Source organism: Xenopus laevis, chromosome 4L (genome assembly GCF_017654675.1).
Source record: "Xenopus laevis strain J_2021 chromosome 4L, Xenopus_laevis_v10.1, whole genome shotgun sequence".
NCBI classification, from domain to species: Eukaryota; Metazoa; Chordata; class Amphibia; order Anura; family Pipidae; genus Xenopus; species Xenopus laevis.
The window spans coordinates 44761156-44781548 of NC_054377.1; the positions used below are offsets into that span (position 1 = coordinate 44761156).

At 38.5% G+C, this 20393-nt stretch overlaps 1 protein-coding gene across 2 annotated transcripts in view; it reads right to left on the reverse strand.

Moving 5' to 3' along the window:
• cmip.L (c-Maf inducing protein L homeolog) overlaps nt 1-20393 on the reverse strand; it is a 126285-nt gene that overhangs the window by 17484 nt on the left and 88408 nt on the right. For both annotated transcript variants that reach the window (XM_018256308.2, NM_001097748.2), the window contains 4 exon segments: nt 18214-18567; nt 7419-7484; nt 4708-4734; nt 3952-4000 (listed from right to left, as the gene is read on the reverse strand). In XM_018256308.2, the coding sequence (XP_018111797.1) occupies nt 3952-4000; nt 4708-4734; nt 7419-7484; nt 18214-18567 (496 nt within the window).

The following is a 20393-nucleotide window of genomic DNA, read 5'->3' on the forward strand; positions in this document are numbered from 1 at the left end:
ATCTGTTATCTGGAAACCCGTTATCCAGAAAGCCCCGAATTACAGAAAGGTTGTCTCTTATAGACTCCACTTTATCCAAATAATCTAAATTTCCAAGATTTTGGTTCTCTGTAATAATAAAACAGTACCTTGTGCTGGTCCAAACTAAGATATTATTATTCCTTATTGGAGACAAAACCAGTCTTCTGGCTTTATTTAATGTTTACATGATTTTATAGTAGACTTAAGGTATGAAGATCCAAATTACGGAAAGATCCATTATCTGGAAAACCCCAGGTCCTGAGCATTCTGGATAACAGGTACCATACCTGCAATTATCTATTACTTACTGTGCATGATACATATGATACCTATAAAATACACCAGAGTCAGGAATAAACTGTAAAATACATAGTGAATAAAGTACTCCCTCTTGTAAATTATAAGGATATTATAAGTTACTGAGGAGTTTCATGACCATATAAAAACACGAGGCCATAGGCCGAGTGTTTTTATACAGGTCATGGAACTCCGAGGTAACTTCTAATATCCTCATATTTTGCAATAGGGGTACTTTATTTATTATAATACACAAGTTTCAGTGAGTCATGTGACAAGAATGACATCACTACTCACAGTTTATGACTGTTGACATCAGTACTCACCGTTTATAAGGATATAATTTACAAGATATTCATGGCTTTTGTGTATTATATATTGAATAAAGTACCCCCTCTTATAAAATATAAGGATATCATAAGTTAGGGAGGCGTTTCATGACCATATAATGTTTTTATACAGGTCATGGAACTCCAAGGTAACTTCTAATATCATCATATTTTGCAATTGGGGGTACTTTATTATAATACAGAAATTTGAGTGAGTCATGTGACAGAAATGACATCAGAACTCACCGTTTATAACTGATGACATCAGAACTCACTGTTTATAAGGATATCATTTACAAGATATTCATGGGTTTTGTGTATAATAAGGATATAATGTACAGGATATTCATGGCTCTTGTGTATTATAAAAAAATATTGTACCCCCTATTTTCAAATATGAGGATATCATAAGTCACCTCAAAGCTTAATGGTCTGCATGAGGCCTCTGGCCTTTATATGGTCATGGATCAGGTGACATTTTACAATAGGGTAAATGATTGCCTATAAAACCTACAGGAGTTTATAACCTTATGTACACAAGACAGCTGTTAAGAGCTGGAATACAACTAAGTCCATAGTTTAACATAAGTTCTAGCTTTTTGTGCAAGCATTTAGGAGTTAAACACACTGGCAGAAATTGCACCAAAAAATGCTGTTTCCCAAACATAGAAGTGTGTAGATTAAAAATAAGTTTCCATTTCTGAAAAATGTAAAATGATTTTAAGAAGGAGCAAAGTAAATACTGAGGGTCCTTCCAACTAAAAATGAAAACCAAAATAATGTCTCAAAGACGCAAACTGTGACGCCAATCATGTCTATATCTGACTTGTTCACAGAAGGCTGTTTTAGTCATCCAAATAGTCTCTGAGGAGATTGATGTGACCCAGCGTTCAACTTGCAGCCCTCCAGCTGTTGTTTTACTATAGCTCCCCCACCCCCTGGAGGCCTTTAGTTGCTGGGATGTAGGTACTTGTAGTTCAAAAACATTTGAAAGAGCACATGTTCCAATATATCTATGTTTGGCACAAAGATATTAAAAACTGAAAACAGTTTGCACCCCTAGTAACAAAACAAATATTTTCCAATAATGAATACCTGCTGACCGTTCGTTTATGCAAAAATGTATTGCTCCCCGAACAAGAGGCAGGAAGCTCAGAGCTTGGGTTACAGACAGAGTATAGTAAGGTAACTAGCCAACCTCATCCCAAACAGTGTGTTTTGCTAGATAAATTATGTGACAGCTGCCGAGCACTACTCACAGAGCAACCCCAGTGTAGCGTGACCACTCTCATTCCCTGACTGCTGCTCAACTTTCCATTGATCATTACACACACCACTTCAATTCTTTCTTTTTGGAACCTTTGCATTTTCCCACACCTGTCTGTTTGTTTACACTGTGCTCTGTCTCTCTTCTGTCTCCATTGTACTACCAATGGCCATAACATGCTAAAATCTGGGAACTGGGAATTTTTACAGAAAGAATACTCATAGAAATAAAGGGTCTTCAGAGTCATGTCAGTATTTTAATATAATTAGAAATGAAATATCTAGGTGCTCGCCAACTCTTTTGCAAAATAAACAAGCTTTCTTATCTTTTGTCTTCCTTCCCATTAATAGCTAACTAGTATTATAACAGTTGTACTGACTGTGCCAGTAAAATACCAGCCAGGTGGCAACATTAGCACCAATGCCAGATGGGTGACAGGTAGATAAAAGTAGTCACACATGAAAAATACTCCTTTCATTCAGTCATTTCCCACCTTAAAGGGGTAGTTCATCTTTACATCAAGTTAATTAAACATTAGCCTTCAACGATTGCTTTTTGAGGCTACAATTGTATTGTTGCTTTTCATTATTTATTTTCCTATTCTCAATCATTTTACAGTCATTCAAACCACTGTCTGGTTAAAACGAAATAATTCAAAAAGCACAATACACATAAATCATCAAGACCAATTGCAAATTGTCTCGTAATATCACTACATCATACTAAAAGCTTAACCTGCCCACATGTTTTGTTATGTGGGAGGACTAACAAACAGACATATGCAAACCACTGTGCTGCCCACCCCTTTCAGTGTGTGCAAGGTGTAATTGGAACACCCAGATATAATGGAGCCACAAGTGGTTGGGGTGGTCTCACCACAGGTCAGACAGATTGCAACAACATGCCCATATGTGCTGCCATATCAAAATCCGTCACCTTAATCCCTGGAAAGCTATAGAATTTTAAACCATTAAGATTTAATCTGGTACCATTCTACTAAAACTTCTTTCATTTCCATGAGGATTCATTGTTTCGTTATTATGATATCCGTTTTCAGGATATGATGCTTAAGGGTTGACTGAGCTAATTGAAGTGTTATATTCTGTTGTGTAACATCTGATACAGTCACTTGTATACTTTCTTGCATCAGTGTTGTACCTGTTATCTTTTTTCTTTTTTGGAAATGAAGGTCAATAAAAATTTTAAATTATAAAAAAAAAAGATTTAATCTGGGTTGAACTGCTGCCTCATTCTGCCATGATTCCTTTACCTAATAATAACCTCCAACCACTTTTCACCGAATTGAGATTTAGAGTCACCTGCAGATCAGCAGCGACATGGGTTCATAAGGGGTAAATGTTCCATCATCATATTGTACCAAAAACAGATATTATAGTATTATAATAGTATTACGAATATAAAGTATGAGGCCAACGTCAGTATCTTCACCATTTACTGGAAAAAGTGGCACAGTATAACAGCAGCTTCAGCATAGTGAACTCCCAAGTTTAGCATAATGAACTCCCAGGCACATGTTGTTGAACTACAACTACCAGAATCCAACAGGCAGGCAAATGCATTTTGGCCATCCCTTCTTTTAGGGAGTGTGAAAAGATATAACTGCTTTAAGTTCCATCTGTACTGAAGCCCCACAGAGAATTAACGGATTCTCTTAGGGCAATCACTAGGAAATCACACTCGCTTAGGGTAACAAATTTGCCCATTGCCCTTCAAGGTATTTTTAGTTGTTTTGTCACATGCAGGGGGTGTGATCCTCAAGGCTGAGACATCAGGTTACATGGGAAGTGGGTGGGAAGTGCGGTTGCTCTGAAGGTCTCCAAAAAATGTACATAAGGAATCATTGGTAGATTGTACTTTCAATCCTGACAAACTTGTAATAAGGGGACAATTTTCTGCTTGTCATATTTTAAAATATATTAAAATGCCTAAGGGACAGCCTAAGGGAACAAAACTCTTGCTCAATATCAGGTACTTCAATAGCCATCTTTTTCCTCTACATAACCACCTCAGTTTTACCTCTTGCCTGGGGTCCTCTGCAAATCTCTGTATGACATGTTTCAGTTCCCTATGAAGAAAAAGAGAATACACTGGTTAATTCTAGTTGCTAAATACTAAAAGAAAAAACAGAGTGGAACCAAATTCTCCTTTTATGCAATAACAGTACCTATGGCATCCAGGCTTGAAAGTAGAAACCAGTACAGAGAAGGAGCAAAAGAAAATGGAATTGTAATGCATATTACAATAATCAGGACATCTGTGAGGAGCTGATTTTTTGTACAAGTTATACTGTACTTGAAAGCACACACACTATGGGGGTAGATAATGGGAGCAATGTGTGTCATCTAATACCCCACAACAAACAATAAGATGTTTGTTTTCAAACATCAGAAAAAAAACTGCTATTGGTTGCTGTGGGTTACTAAACATGGATCAAACCCTAACCCTGTTTTTTAAACCATAATGCAATATAGATCATTTTCATTAATTAATGTTACTAGTCCTTTAACGTTTTACTTTCTTCTAGTACAGTGTTGCTCACTGGGGTACTCATATGGCTATAGCACGGGGCTCATTTCCCATGCCCTGAATAAATCACAAGATCTCCCAGTATCTCAAGGAGGACATATACATTTAAAGCAATAGGGGGACAAGAAAGCTGCGAGCAACACTGTTTAAAATTAGAAGCTGCTATATTAGAAGAAAGATACTATTATTGCATTACATGGCCCCCAACTGACTTCAGGCATCAAGAGGGTTATCTAAATCACTTACTTTGTGAATGTTTCATGTGCAAGAGCTCTGTAACAAGAAAAAGAACATAAATATGCATTCAATCCAAAAAAACAAGGCCAAAGGCATTTGTACAAGGAAGTTGAGCAGGCTTGCTAGAACACGTGAGCTTGTGCATGGCAGGTAACACACCCCAACCCACCCAAAGCAATCATAAAGCACAGCCAGTTAACAGCTGCATTATAGCAAATCCCCTTCAACCTAATTCTCCAGACCTTTGGGAGGATGATCTGTTACACACATATCTCCTGTCTGAGACACAGCTACTGTAACTATATAAAATGGAAGAGTGAAGCTTATGTTTAAGTTTATATAATTTAGGAGTTTTAAGCAGGCAGGTTGTAGGAAGGAAATTGTTTTCTTCAGTTCAGTGTACAGAGGTAAAAGGGACATATATTAAGGTCACTCACTACATGATCAAGTGTAAAATAAAGCAGAACCCCGACAACAATGTAAAATTGTTTAGATTGCTCTTATAAGCACTTTTGCAATTTACACTTTTTTTTAAAGCTAATATAATAACAGTTTACTGAATGTGAAACAAGAGTGCTCTCTCTCTACACACATATGGGTATATTTATTATCCTGTGTAAAACAAGGAAAAAAGGGTGTAAAAAGTTGTGTAAAATATCACATGGTGTGTGTAATTTTACACCATGCGAATGCCAGATTTGCAGCAGTTATTTTACATTGCTTTGGCCGGAAGTAGAAATGGTATGCCGTTTTTTTTTTTTACACAGCGAAGCCTGTTGATGTGTGGTGTATTATCCCGCTGTTTTTTACACAGCATAATAAATATGCCCCTTATTGTCAGGTTATTGCACACAGGAAGCACTTTGGCAGAAGTTAACTTTTAGGGGCAGATTTATCAAAACGTGAGTTTATAGCTTAGTGAGTAAAAACTCCCCCACATTCTATTCATTCCTAGGGAATTTTTAGAAGTGTATTTATCAAGTTCTAACGTTCACCCATTGATAAATACCCAAAGGAATGAATGGAACATGGGTGAGTTTTCATTTATTAAGCTCTAAACTCACATTGTGATACATCTTCCCTTTAAAATTGCTTCTCTGTTGTAGACTACTGAGAACACCATGTATAAACTTTACTCTATGTGACTCATTTTGTTTTGTCAGAGAACCCAAGTGACTTCATTAAGCTGTGGCCAAAGCTTTGCTAATGAGTTGCACAACAATTACAAGTCACTTTGCAGGTATGTTGCATCATGACAATGGAAGAAAATGGCCTCTGGTGAGTTGCTGAAAAGCCTGATTTGGCTGAATGACGCCAACATGTTTTTACTGACTGCAGCTGGAGCACCTGAACAGGTTGCACATTAACTGATGTGTGTGAGAAGGAAGAAGGCCTCGAGGGGATGGCACGCTGATAAATGGGACAATTAAAGATGGTAATCTCTAGTCTCTGAGGCATGTTTTCTTAAACACGAGTGCTCATTACTGAGTCACTTGAGCTGCCTTGCAGTTTCAAAGGGGACAAATTCGCCTTGAGGTAATCAAAACATGGAACACTTCAACTGTTTTACTGGCATTACCTCAACATGGGATAGTGCTGTAAATAAAATGTATAAAGCAAACATGACCTTTACACCACAATTGGGCATCTTAGTCAATCTGCAACCATACATAAAGCTGGTTTCTTTGGTTTATTTCTTAGAAAGGAAATTAAGGGCTTAAAATGGCCATAGACGCACCGATAATTCCTAACAAAACTAATTTTCATATGGTATTTGGTGCATGTTTGGTGGGAGAGGAGCCGACAGATATCAGCAGAAGACTTGGATAACGGTCGGCTCCTCGATCGGGCCGGCCGGAAAATTTAAAGTGGCCATAGACCTTTGAAGGCACCCAAACATCGCCCATTGTTAGTGCTGAATCATCAATACAGGTAGAATTCTATTGTTTCTACCTGTATATCTGACAATTCAGCACTACACGTGTATTGAAATGAAACCAACCCCTTGGATGTTGCTCCCAGTGGCCTCAAAGCAGGTGCTTATTTGTGAATTCCAGGCTTGGAGGCAAGTTTTGGTTGCATAAAAACCAGGTACATTGCCAAACAGAGCCTCAATGTAGGTTGACAATCCACATAGGGGCTACCAAATGGGCAATCATAGCCCTTATTTGGCAGCCCAAGAACATTTTTAATGCATGTGTTGCCCCCCAACTCCTTTTACTTCTGAATGTTGCTCAAGGGTTCAAAAGGTTTGGGATCCCTGCTCTAAACAGTAAAGTGTGAGGGCAGAAGTTAGTGTGTGAACTTTCCCAATATGAATAAAAGCATTAATATAGAAGGATGGAACTTCTTTGTTGCTTAACAAAATACATTTCTCAATTCACAGGTGCAGTTCAATAACTAACTTTTTTATTCAGAAAGAAGCATTCAATATGTCTCCCAATATACCTCACCTTCTAAATCATTAAAGGGGAGTTGTTATTTCTACTTTTTATTACTCCTCTTTCTATTCAGGCCCACTCCTATTCATTTTCCAGCGTCTTATTCAAATCAATGTATTGTTGCTAGGGTAATCTGGACTGAAGCTGCACTGATATCCATACCCCAGGACAAACTTAATATGCTTCCTATACTACAGAGAGACGCAAGAGGTGAGCAGTCATACATATATATCACCTACTGCCATTGGCCTGGTACTTGATTCAGAGAGTTCAACTTACTCTTTTGGGAACGGGATGGGCTGCAGAAGAATGGCCAAAGCTGGCCTCCAATCATCGTAATCTGACCTATAACAAAAAAATAATACAGACAACTGTGAGCATGTTATCCATGTGGATTTCTTAAAGTGGACCTGTCACCCAGACATAAAAAGCTGTATAATAAAAGAACTTTTCAAATTAAACATGAAATCCAAATTCTTTTTTTTATTAAAGTGTTCATAGAGGCGGGCAAGCAATTACTTTTACTTTCAATTCAGCACTTCCTAGATGTCACTGCATTCCCCACATTCCCCCAGTTCTCTTAACCATTTAATTGTGTAGCCAGGGCATGGGGGATGGACATCAGGTCCCCCATTCTGGTGCACAAACAAGATTCTGAGATAATGGAAGGCTTGAATTAATAGCAGTGTCCACAAAATGGCTCCTGCCTGCTTTCTATAATTATGAGTTTCCAGATGGATGGAAACAAGATTCATATAATTTATATAGTATAATTAAAGTTCATTTTGCTTGTCTAATATTTTATGAATTTTTGGCGGTGTTGGGTCCCCTTTAATCCAATACTCTAGAATAATATATACATTTATTATGAATATCACAAAGAACACATTGAACTGAGATGAAATAAAAGGGATCATGTCACAGAAATTGTTTATGCATGCCAGAATACAGTGAGTAATATTGAGTAAAGTAAAAAGTTTGTACTGGGAAAAAGATTTACTAACAATGTCTGGGCTTTTATGGAGAAATCATATTTCTGTTTTTCGTGTGACTATTTTTATTTTCTTCCTGGCTAATATCATAAACCCTGGCTTTCTCTACGGAGTGGTCTCTCAGGATCAGGCCAGTTGTCCCAACAAAGCATGATCAAATACTCTAATCTCTAATCTGAAAGGCTATGAGAGTGAAAGAGATAAGGAGAATATACTGATGCAATGAAATATATAAATATACTGTATGAATGTAAGAAAAAAAATAAAACAATGTAATTAAAAAGATTGCCTGAAAATATTAAATAAAAATAAAATGAATGTGATGTCAATTCAATTTAATGTGGGAATATCCAAGCTGTGGGAACTCCTACTGAACTATAACTCCCAGACATCTTCATCTATAAATATCATGTGCCATGTATAGTGCTGCAATTCCTCACATTCTCAATCATGGTGGCTGCGACTATCGTGTTTCTTTTTGTGTAGATTTCCCAGAATGCTTTACCACAACTGCAAATGCACAAGAAGACCGTTACCCCCTATAAATGCCTAAACAGCCCTTTCTTCTTGTTTAGCATCTAAAAAGGTTGCAATGAATCCAGGTGACCTGAGCAACAGGATTGCAAATTGCACAAAGCTTACAGATCATATACTATTTATATAATTAGAAATACGTGTCCTTTCTATATGACGCTCGCCACTGTGAGCACATTTACTGTATTTGAAGAATAAATACTACAATTGTAAATGTCACTCAGCAGAAGAGATATATTGTATGACAGAAACAACTAACCATTTCTGCAAATACATCACCACAAAACAGATGAGAAATATGCATTCACCACAAAGGTATGGTAAGTCAGTACAGCGCTTAGTAAAACCACTTCACAATAACTAGAGGACAGAGAGACGGCTTTCATATCTGCAAGTCAAGGTTTCCAGAGTTCACTTTGTCTGCATTTTTAAAAACAACACCTGTGATATTTGTTTCCCCATAGAAAATCATTTTTTTTTGCAAATGTTCAATACCAGCAGGCAGATTTGTACAGCAGAAAATGACGTTTATATCCTCAGAAATGTGCCCTGGTTGGAATTGAACCTAGGAACCCACTACTGCAAAAGCAAGCAATGCAAATCTCTGTGCACTTTTAACTATCACCTGATCCAATTTAGGAGACTCAGAACAGATGTTATTTATAGACGGTAATAGGCATACTGTAATGCTTTCCTTTAGGGATGTTGTCTAAACTTGAATACATCAATAAAATGTAAGTTTTAAGGAAGAAATCCTTAGCCATCAATGACAAATATTTGTTTTTCTACCAAAGAAAAAAGTTGTGTGAATTGACAGGTAAGAGGGGGGCATAGTTAATCAAGCAATAATAATGGATTGGGCTCACCTTGCAGTTGACCACATGTTGGAAAACACTATAATTGTGTGGATTCGTTAGCTGTGGCCACCACAAGCTTATGTTACTGATACAGTCTTCTGTCACAGTGAGCAACAGAACTGAGCAGAGCATCACAAGGAGACTTTCTGAGTAAGTTAACCTCCTGGCAGCCAGATAGAACAGCAGGGCCAGCTGATATAACAGATAACCGAAACAGCCTCCCTGGAAATCAGCTGTTTTCACTGCCTTGAATTCAAGGAACAGGTCCAGCAGAACAAATCCTTAAGCGCATGTTCCTGCTGATCTGGACAGGTAATGTCATTGAGGGCTTGGCAGTCTCTTTGAATTACACTCTCAATGCACCCTGCCAGCACAACGACAGTCTCAAAAATAAGAAAGATGTTAAATTCATGTTGGGTACTTTAGCTATTAAATCCAAGGCCATGGGCAGCTGAAAATGCCCCATCGGGTCAGGTTGGGTCGGGGTGGCCATCGGCCGCGGCCTGGTGGTTGGGGACCCCTGTCCTAAAGTATTGCAGAGAACTGTTTTTGGAAGAAATGTGTCTACTCCCAGCCTCATCCCCCACAAACAACACACATATATGATTGGTGACAATACATCTAGTCATCATCAACCCCTGAGCTAGGTATGTGGTCTGTAGTAATGGTTAATCAGTAGCAGATTTTCACCTATCTGAGGGTGACTGCACTACAGCAAAATCTGCCCATACAAGGATGATGTTGACTGCCAACTTGGTCACTCCTTACTGAGTCAGCATCTTGCCCATCGCTGTATATGGTCAATATATTAGCCTCCCTAACCAATTGGGGGAACTATAAGAAGTAGGCAGTGTAATAAACCCACATTTAAAAACAGAGTAATGGCACCACACCAAATATGTTCAACAATTTACATATCAATTAGATTTGGAGGTGAAATCTCACTGTCCACAACAGTCATAGGGTTAAAAATGAAAAAATGTAGTGATATCCTCTAAAACATATAAAAAAAATGAAAAGTACAAGATCATATTATTATTATTATATCAGGGGAAAAAAAAAAGATTTTCGTGCACATTCTCATAGGCTCATGAAAGCGTTAGGCTTTTTTTCTCATGCCCTAATAAATGATCTTGTAAATTTATTTTTTGTTGTTATTTTCTGGGGGGATCTCACTACACTTTTTCATTTTTCAGCTCCCTAACCCCAATTCCCCAACTGGTTGGTTGGGCCTCAGCCAGATACTGATTGGGTTGGCTAGAGCATCTCATCAGGACATAGATTCTACTCTCTGCAACAGCTCTGCATAGGCCTTCTTCCAGCTGTGGTGTCCAACACCAGATCTCCAGCTTTTTGTAAACATACAAATGCTTCTCTTATATAATGAAAACATCAGTCTTAACAATTAAGCCTTATAAAATTTAGTTTAATCTGAATAGACTTCAGACAGCTGATCAAGCAGTTTTGTGTCCATACACTTACAGATGCTGACCACAGTGCCTAAAAATACTGTGCTATGTGTGGCCAACGTTTAGCCTCATCCAATACAAACAGTGTGCATCCAAGAATATGTCCCACAGGCGAATGCTTATTAACTTATTAACTTAACATTATAATTAAAAGACTTTTTATATTGGGTACATTTTATCTGGGGTGTTAAATGAAGCAAAATACTTAAAGGGTATCTAAACCCCAAAAATTAATTGATGAAAACCATTTTAAGGCACTTCTCAATGCACTTTTGCAGTTTTCATCAAAGTTCTATTTTTAGCTGTAACTAAGATATTTGCAGTTTAGACTTATAATACCAGACTCAAATGAAAATCAGAAACACTAGAATTAACTGAATCCAGAAAGGGCATAGAAAATGCATAGACAGTTCGAGTTGCTGACACTCTTTAAAAAGAGCTGTTGGGATGAAGCCTGCTTAGCAGTATAAAATTGTCTAAAAATGCTAACATCCAAAAAGCCATTAAAGGGGTGGCTCATCTTTAGGGTGGTGGCAGACGGGGAGATTAGTCACCCAGCGACAAATCTTCTCAATTGTGGGCGACTAATCTCCCTGAAATGCCTTCCCGCTGGCAAGAATACGAATCACCGGCGGGATGACATACAAATCGCTTCGAATTTCCGAAGTCACCTCACAAGTAAACTTTGGTGGTTCGTATTCTTGCCAGAGGAAAGGCATTTTGGGGAGATTAGCCACCGACAATAGAGAAGATTTGTCGCTGGGCGATTAATCTCCTCGTCTGCCACCACCCTTAAGTTACCTTTTAGTATGTTATAAAATGGCTAATTCTAAGCAACTTTTCAATTGGTCTTCATTTCATTTTTAAAAATCTTTTTAATTATTAGCCTTCTTCTTCTGACTTTCCAGCTTTCAACTGGGGGTCACTGACCCCATCTAAAAAACAAATGCCTTCTAAGGCTACACATTTATTTACTTTTTACTACTCTTCTTTCTATTCAGACTATTCACATTCCAGACTTTTAGTCAAACCAATGCATGGTTTCTTGGGTTATTTGGACGACAGCAACCAGATTGCTGAAATGACTGAAGAGCTGCTGAATTAAAAGCTAAATAATTCAAAAACTACAAATTATAAAAAAATGAAAACCAATTGCAAATGTGAACAACGCCTTAAACAACAGAAAATGTATGCTCAGAGAAGTACTTTGAAGTAATTTACAATGATTAATTCTTGTAAATTTAGATCCCCTTTAAAATCATACTGACAGGTTATTTATTTCTATTAACGTGTATTTATAAAATTCCAACCTATTCCACAGCGTTGTATGATAGATGGGTGTATATAATAAAACTAGAAAAAAAACAAAAACAACCAATACAAGAGGTAGAGAGGGTCCTGATAGGAATTGTACTAGTGTCATTACCTAAAGTCCACACTATAATTTATTTTTCCAAAAATCCCCAAACCCACCATCCGTCACGCTGGTCTGGACTGCACTGCCGCAGCCCAGTGTGACTGATAAAACTAACTTTCCGTGGGCTGCTGTGGAAATAGGTTTACACATGTATAAAATACTCCATTTCATCATAACTTCCCCCACCCCCCAACAATACCAAACCAAAGTTGAAGCTCTGGCACCCTGGCATAAAAGCTGTGGAACACATTTTGATCACTGTTACTTGTGCTGACAAATAAATTACCCTGACCCATAGTGGATTACTTCCCATTCACATGTATGGAAAGAGACTTGGGAAGGGTGACTCGCAGGGGCTGATTTATAAACACTGAGCTAATTTGCACTTATTGGTTTTCATTTTATTATTATTTGTGGTTTTTTAGTTACTTGCTTTTTATTCAGCAGCTCTGCCGTTTGCAATGTCAGCCTTCTGGTTGCTAAGATCCAAATAACCCTAGCAACCATGCATTGATTTGAATAAGAGACTGGAATATGAATGAAAGAGGCCTGAGTAGGAAGATGAGTAATAAAAAGAAGCAATAACCATACATTTGTAGTAGTGATGTGAAGATGACAAACTCAACATAGACGGCACTTCTGGACAGGATTTATTGTGGCAGGTTGCTGGACAAAGAGGCCTAACGCGTTTTGGGATGAGATCCCTGAATCATAGACTAACAATCTATTACAATCAGCTGTTCTTTTATACAAATCGTTCTAGTGACCCCTAGTGGGCTTTCCTTAAAACACTTGTTTTATTTTGCACTCTTAAAATACCTTAAATAAGGTTTAAATACAGGGGTGCTTTGCCAATGAGGCGAGTTGAGGCTGTCGCCTCAGGCAGCAGCGCCCCACTAGGTACAAGGGGCAGCAAAAATGCTGCTCCTGGTACTTTAAGAGGGAATTTCCGGGGGAGAGGGGGCAGCAGCAACTGCTGCTGCCTCAGGTGGCGGAGGATCACCCCTGTTTAAATAAAAGGTTAAAACCCGTTATACAAAAACACTCATTAAAAAATGTGAAAGCCGGCCCGATACCCGCAGGACCTGTCTCGCACGCGACCTTCCAAATGCCGGCTTCCGACTTGAGTTTTTATAGACGCCTGCCTCTCATCACGCCCCTTTTATAACGTCATCGGCGGGGCGGGTCTAAAAAAGAGACCCGGAAGTCCTGCTGGGGCGGGCGAGGGTGGTGGGAGGTCAGGTTGCGGGCGGGTGAAGGTCTAGAAAAGCCCGACCCGCACATCGCTAATTTGTAGCCTTACAGAGCATTTGTTTTTAGATTGGTTTATTGAAAAGCTGGAAAGAGTCAGAAGAAGGCAAATAATTGAAAAACTATAAAAAAAAAATGAAGACCAATTGAAAAGTTGCTTAACATTCCATTAAACATGGAAAGTAATTGAAAAAAAAGTCTTTATTTCTGGTGAGCAATCTGAAAACAACTGAGCAAAAAAAAATAAATGTTTGGAAGGTGAACAACCCCTTTAAACATCTGGAGGGTCAACCGTTGACCACCATTTACAGAGTGACACCTCAGCTCGTGCCTCTTACAGCCAGTGTTTTACGTTCTTTGCTTCAGTCAAAAAGCCACCTCGCTGTATGATAGGGAAAATTCGCTCACGTTTGCCGTTTACTGTCAATGTTATTGGTTGAAACCGGGAACCTATATTTCGCAGTAGCCTCTCTAACATCATATTCTAAAACAGGGTCAGTCAGACCCTTAGGTGGTAGACTTCCCGTCAGTACAGATATAAGACTGCTAATGACACATTGCACTTTCACAACAGGAAAGAAATTCTATTTTCAGTTTCCCAACACAAAACAGGAAGCGACATGAGAACATGCTTTCTATTGAACTGCTAAAGCCCTGCTTTTCGCTTAAATAGGATGAAGATTTACTAATCCAGTTTGTGTGATGGCATTTTAGCAAACACCATTACTTAATATGATTGTCATTCAAGCTTACAGAGCTAGGATCCTTTCCACAATGATGGCTTAAAGGGCATAAGAAGAAACAATAGAAGAAACCAATCAGTGGTGACCGCCATAAAACACAAGGGAGGTTATTTACAAACACTGGGCAAATTTGCACCTGGGCAGTAACCCATGGCAACCAGATGATTGCTTTCAGTGTTAATACTGCAGATGGCTGAAAAAAAGCTAATCGCTGATTGGTTGCTATGGGTTGCTGCCCAGGGACAAATTTGCCCAGTGTTTATAAATGAGTTAAATGAGCCCCACGGACACGCAGTATGGGTGGTTTGGGGAAGAAACCGCCAGGTATGACACTGGCCTCGGCATACTAGAGCTGATATTGAGTGTCCATCCTTTTAAAGGGATACTGTCATGGAAAAACATGTTTTTTTTCAAAACGCATCAGTTAATAATGTTACTCCAGCAGACTTCTGCACTGAAATCCAATTCTCAAAAGAGCAAACAGATTTTTTTATATTAAATTTTGAAATCTGACATGGGGCTAGACATATTGTCAGTTTCCCAGCTGCCCCTGTCTTGTGACTTGTGCCTGCACTTTAGGATGGAACTACTTTCTGGCAGGCTGTTATTTCTCCTACTTAATGTAACTGAATCAGTCTAAGTGGGACTTGGCTTTTACTACTGAGTGTTGTTCTTAGTTCTACCAGGGAGCTGTTATCTTGTGTTAGGGAGCTGCTATCTGGTTACCTTTTAATTGTTCTTTTGTAAGGCTGCTGGGGAAAAGGGAGGTACAGTAGTAAAGAGTGACTGAAGTTTATCAGAGCACAAGTCACAAGACTGGGGGGCAGCTGGGAAACTGACAATATGTCTAGCCCCATGTCAGATTTAAAAATTGAATATAAAATGGATTTCAGTGCAGAAATCTGCTGGAGCAGATAAAATGAAGTCTACGGGAGACAGCCTTTCTGTAATTCGGAGCTTTCTAGATAACGAGTTTCAGGATAACCAATCCCATACTTGTATCTATACTAGTTGTACATTTTAGTATCACAGTAGACTTTGATATTATGCACAACATAAGGAGCAGGGCATTCTACAACCTCACTGTCCTCACTGTGAAGAACTACCTACGCTGCTTCAAATGAAAGTTTTGTTCTTCTAATCTAAAGGGGTGGGCTCTGGTGCATGGATCGTTTGGGAATATGATGTCATGGAAAAAGCAATAAACGTGGCTGCTAATAAAACCATCATACTACATGTACTAGTATAATTTACTACTTGGAAGCAGGAGAACTATAGGCATTTTTGTGAAGTGCCCCCATAAAAGATTATTGCAGTACTAAATTAAAAGACAAGGGAAAAAGAATTCAACCAGGGTGTGTTAGATACCTCCCCCAAGTTGATTAAATTCTAAGTTTTCACCCCCTTTGAATTCCCCTTGCCCTTTACAGGACCAAAAATGGGGACCCTACTTTCTCAGCACTACATTTAAGCACTAAAGTAATGTTCAAACCATTCAGAGTATTTCATTAAAAAAAATCTGACTGCATTCCATGTATATTAGATTATTTGTAATGTTTCATTTTACTTAGAAACCAATGAATTGACATTGGTACATTTGCCCCAGGAAGACAAAAATACCAATTAGGCTAATAAGAAGGTATCATCATTCCTATAAAATGAAGGAAGGACGTCAGAGGAGTGATGAGAATTGTTTCTCAACAAGAGATAGTTGGTGTCAGTGGGAGTGTAATATGAATTCACCATTGTTACTGGAACGTGATCTGCCCTACCTCTGCGCCCAGTCATCTCAGCCGCATACATTCAATTATGAGTCAGATGAGCTGTGTAATGAGACTGAATGCTGGTTAGTGTGAGATTTGGGCAGAATGGATATTTGCTCTACTAGATGCATGTATGCATGTGATTATAAAACTGTGTAAAAATAAGCATTTAGAGTAAAAATGGCACGTAATATCTGGCATTGAACAGTGCCACTTTTTACACTTCAGTAGATTATGCCAGGTATACTCAGCATTAGTATGGTGTAATAAAAATCTGTGTAGCCTATCCTGTGCATGGTATTAATAGACACATATAGAAAACAACATAGCTTTATAGATACATCATATATTTTACATCAACCATCTTTTCTAATGTAACTTGCCTTTTAAACAACCTTTTAAATATGCTGCCGGGATGTCAAAAAATGTAACTTTAAGTGTGTCATAAACGGGCCAATAAAAGCTGCCGATTTGGCCCCTCCAGACTAAATCAGCAACTTATCAGTTCGTATCGGAGGCACTCAAGAATGGCTGCCCATCTATCAGGCTAAAAATTGGCCAGGTGAGCACCACAACAGCTTGTGAGCCAATACTCACTCAACAGGTCGATCAGCCAGATGTGGCCAAATCAGAAAGAGATCCACTGATTGGACAACATAGCCAAATGAGTGATCTCAACATATTTGTTGGCCTTTTATAGTTGACCATAACCACTAAGTGAGGGCTATAAAATGTGTAACCTACCAATTACTGATCAAGAGCAGTAACTAATACATGGCATTTGATCAGAAGAAATTTAAGCTTATATAGCTGCCTACAGTATATTCAAATGAAGGACTGCATCTACATGTGTATTTATGGAGGACATTCGTCACCTTGCAATATCGCCTGTTTCTTTTATATGCTTAGTCACAAAGCTAAGTCACTTTTTTTTTTAATTACACACACCTTGTTCCACACCCTTGGAAATTAAATAGTGTAGTCATATTTATATCTGAGCCTTTTTTGGCTGCCTGCCTTTATACCAAAGAAAACTGGACAGAAAAAAATGACATAAAAAACTGTCAAGTGTTACGCACTTATTCTGACATTTTGGCCTGGCCTCCCACTTTCACACTGGAAGTGCACATAATAACGCAGCTGCCAGATCCCTGCCACACATTAAGCTGAAAAACTGTTTTCCACCCTGCAAAGCAGCACAAACACAGGTTTAAAAAACTCACAGAAGGCAAGGGGCTAGTGAAGAATGACTACAGAGTTATGCCACACTGTCAGAAGGCAAGGTGAGAGGTATATGAGTAGGCGAAAGTCTCTTTTCATCTAAAAAATAACATGTTTTTCTATAGTGGAAAAGGAAACCAAAAGTTTATCAGCGCATGGCCCAGCTGTCTCCAAATTATATAATCCGTTTCATAATATGGGAGTTCATTATTTTATAACAATTATGAAAGATTCCATTATATAGCTGGCTCTTTTGAGACTCACGGATGACGGAAGTTGCACATTCCCAATCCACATTAAACATAGATACTACCAATACTATAAATACTAGGTTTTAGACTTATTTGTACTGCTTAAAGGGGTGGTTCACCTTTACATTAACCTTAGTATGTTAGAAAATGGTTAAGTCTAAGCAACTTTTCAATTGGTCTTCATTTTTTCTTTTTTATAGTTTAAACTGGAGAGTTGCTGAATAAAAAGCTAAAGGTCAAAAGTCAAAAATCACACATAAAAAATAAAAACCAATTTAAAATGTCACTCTCTACATCATACAAAAAATTTACTCAAAAGTGAACAGCCAATTTAAAGGGACATGAATTCTGTTCTCAATTAGATTCACAAATACAATGTAAACCACTGATAATTTAGAATTGATGCATATTGGGGAAAAAAGTTTGGCGTTCCACTTTGATCCAAAATAAAACCACCTAAGCTCCTCCTAGATATCATCCACCAACTCTAGGTTATAGAAGCACTAGTGCAAATCTGGAGGCTTAATTTAAATCTCTTTTCACTAGCATAGCCGGGCATTGGTACCAACTACTTACAGCATCTTCAATATCTCCACATAGCATGCTAGCACGCGGTCTGCTTGCGGACTCAGCTCGATGCTTATGGTGCTACAGGCTGGGCATATGAGCAGGCAGTCGATCAGGTTGGGTTCGCTGTCGTTGCCAGTATTTGCTTTCAGCTTCTGGTTTACTGTGTTGTTACGTTCCACCTCTACAAGGATCTCATTTGATGTGACAACGACTGATTTGTGCCGGGATTCGGTCGATGTCACCTCTTGCGATACAAGGTCAGGATTGGTGTGGAGAAGCCGCAAGGGGATATTGGGTTTACGGTCACACTGCTGCTGACAGCCATTCCGAATTTCCTTCAGGCTTGGTGAATTGTCACGGCTTCAGAAGAAGCAAAATGGAAACACAAGACAACATTTTAATTAAAATTGGCAGAAAAACAAACATCTTTTGAAATGCCTTCAAAAAATGTATATAAAAAACTTTCCTCGTACACATGATTTCACTTTTCTAATATCACAAATTCACAGACAGACTCGTTAACAATGAGCAGGTGCTATAGAAGCATGGGAAGTCAAACTGTTAGGGCTAGTCCACACGGGGAGATAGCGACGCGTTTGCGGTCGCGGCGACAAAGCGCCGCGACAGTCGCCGCGACCGGCGCAGGCGACAGTTTTGTATGGGCGCCTATGTAAAAACGCCTGTGCTAACCACACGAGGCGATGCGCTTTTCAACAGTCGCCTGAAAAAGCCTGGCGAGGCATTTTCAGGTGACTGTTGAAAAGCGCATCGCCTCGTGTGGTTAGCACAGGCGTTTTTACATAGGCGCCCATACAAAACTGTCGCCTGCGCCGGTCGCGGCGACTGTCGCGGCGCTTTGTCGCCGCGACCGCAAACGCGTCGCTATCTCCCCGTGTGGAATAGCCCTTATACAGTTGCTGGGGTCACTTTCCCAAACAACCAGAAAACCTAAACAAAAACTTAAAGGGATAGTCCATCTTCATACGATGCAGCTAAGTATATTCTGAGACAATTTTCAATTGGTCTGCTTTTCATATATATTTTGTAATTATTTAACTTTTTTTCTAGAGAAGTGTGTGGGCTGAAATAAGTACAAAATAACGTATTGTTACATAAAATTCTTTGTGCACACCATCATTTGTAGGGTGCGCTCATATAAAAAATAATAAACGAAGACTAATTAAAAAGGTGCTAAGAATAGGACAGTCTACAACATAGTTAATTCAAAGATAACTACCCATTTAATAAATGACACGCAGAAAAATCTAGCATAACAGGCACTGATTTTGATTGTTGCCAGGATCACTGACAGTATTTACAAATTTATGGTGGAGACAGAAAAGCAGATCATTTGAACTTCTGGTACAAAAGTACTAAAATTATTTCAGTCTACAAGACAGTAAAAGTGAATATTCTCTTTAACAGGAGATATGGAGCCGACAACTAAAATAGTACAAAAAAATGAAAAGCCAGTCACACCTTTAAGAAATAATGTGGCCTGACACATTATACAATGTATACATTTTTCCTATTAATTCTCCCTTATACAGTATAGCCCAAAATATCACACCACACACAGAGTTATAATTATTTAAAGGCAAAGAAATTCAGCTCATATCATTATGAATAACCTATTTTGTCAGAAGTTAGTGCACAGGCAGTGATTGGTTTCTGCTCAGCTCAAACCTAACAGATTGGGCGTGCGATATGCTGAGGGCACTTTTATTTACTGTAGGTATGAAGTTAGGCAAGAGGCCAGTCTTAAAGACTTATGACTATATAGTCTAGCCATGATGTCATAGGAACTACTTTTAAATTGCTGCTATGACTAATAACGATGTTAGAACACAATTCAATAAAATTTAGAGAGAAAGTAAACAATGGGAGGCACATTTATCAATGGTTGAATTTATGTGAGTTTTTTTAAATGCCCTTAAATTTGAATATATTTGAAATTCGACTGGGGGCTTATTGAATAAAAAAAATTGAATGTCTAAAACTCTGACTAATTTTACAGACCAAAAGACTCTAATCGAAACCGAACAAACTTGATTTGAGTTTTTTCTCTGAAAAAACTCAAATGTCAGGAAGGCTACAATCAACTCCAAATTGGTCAATGGACCTCTCCAATTGACTTATACAGTAATTTGTCAGGTTTTTGGTGGCGAATAGTCGAATTCAAATTC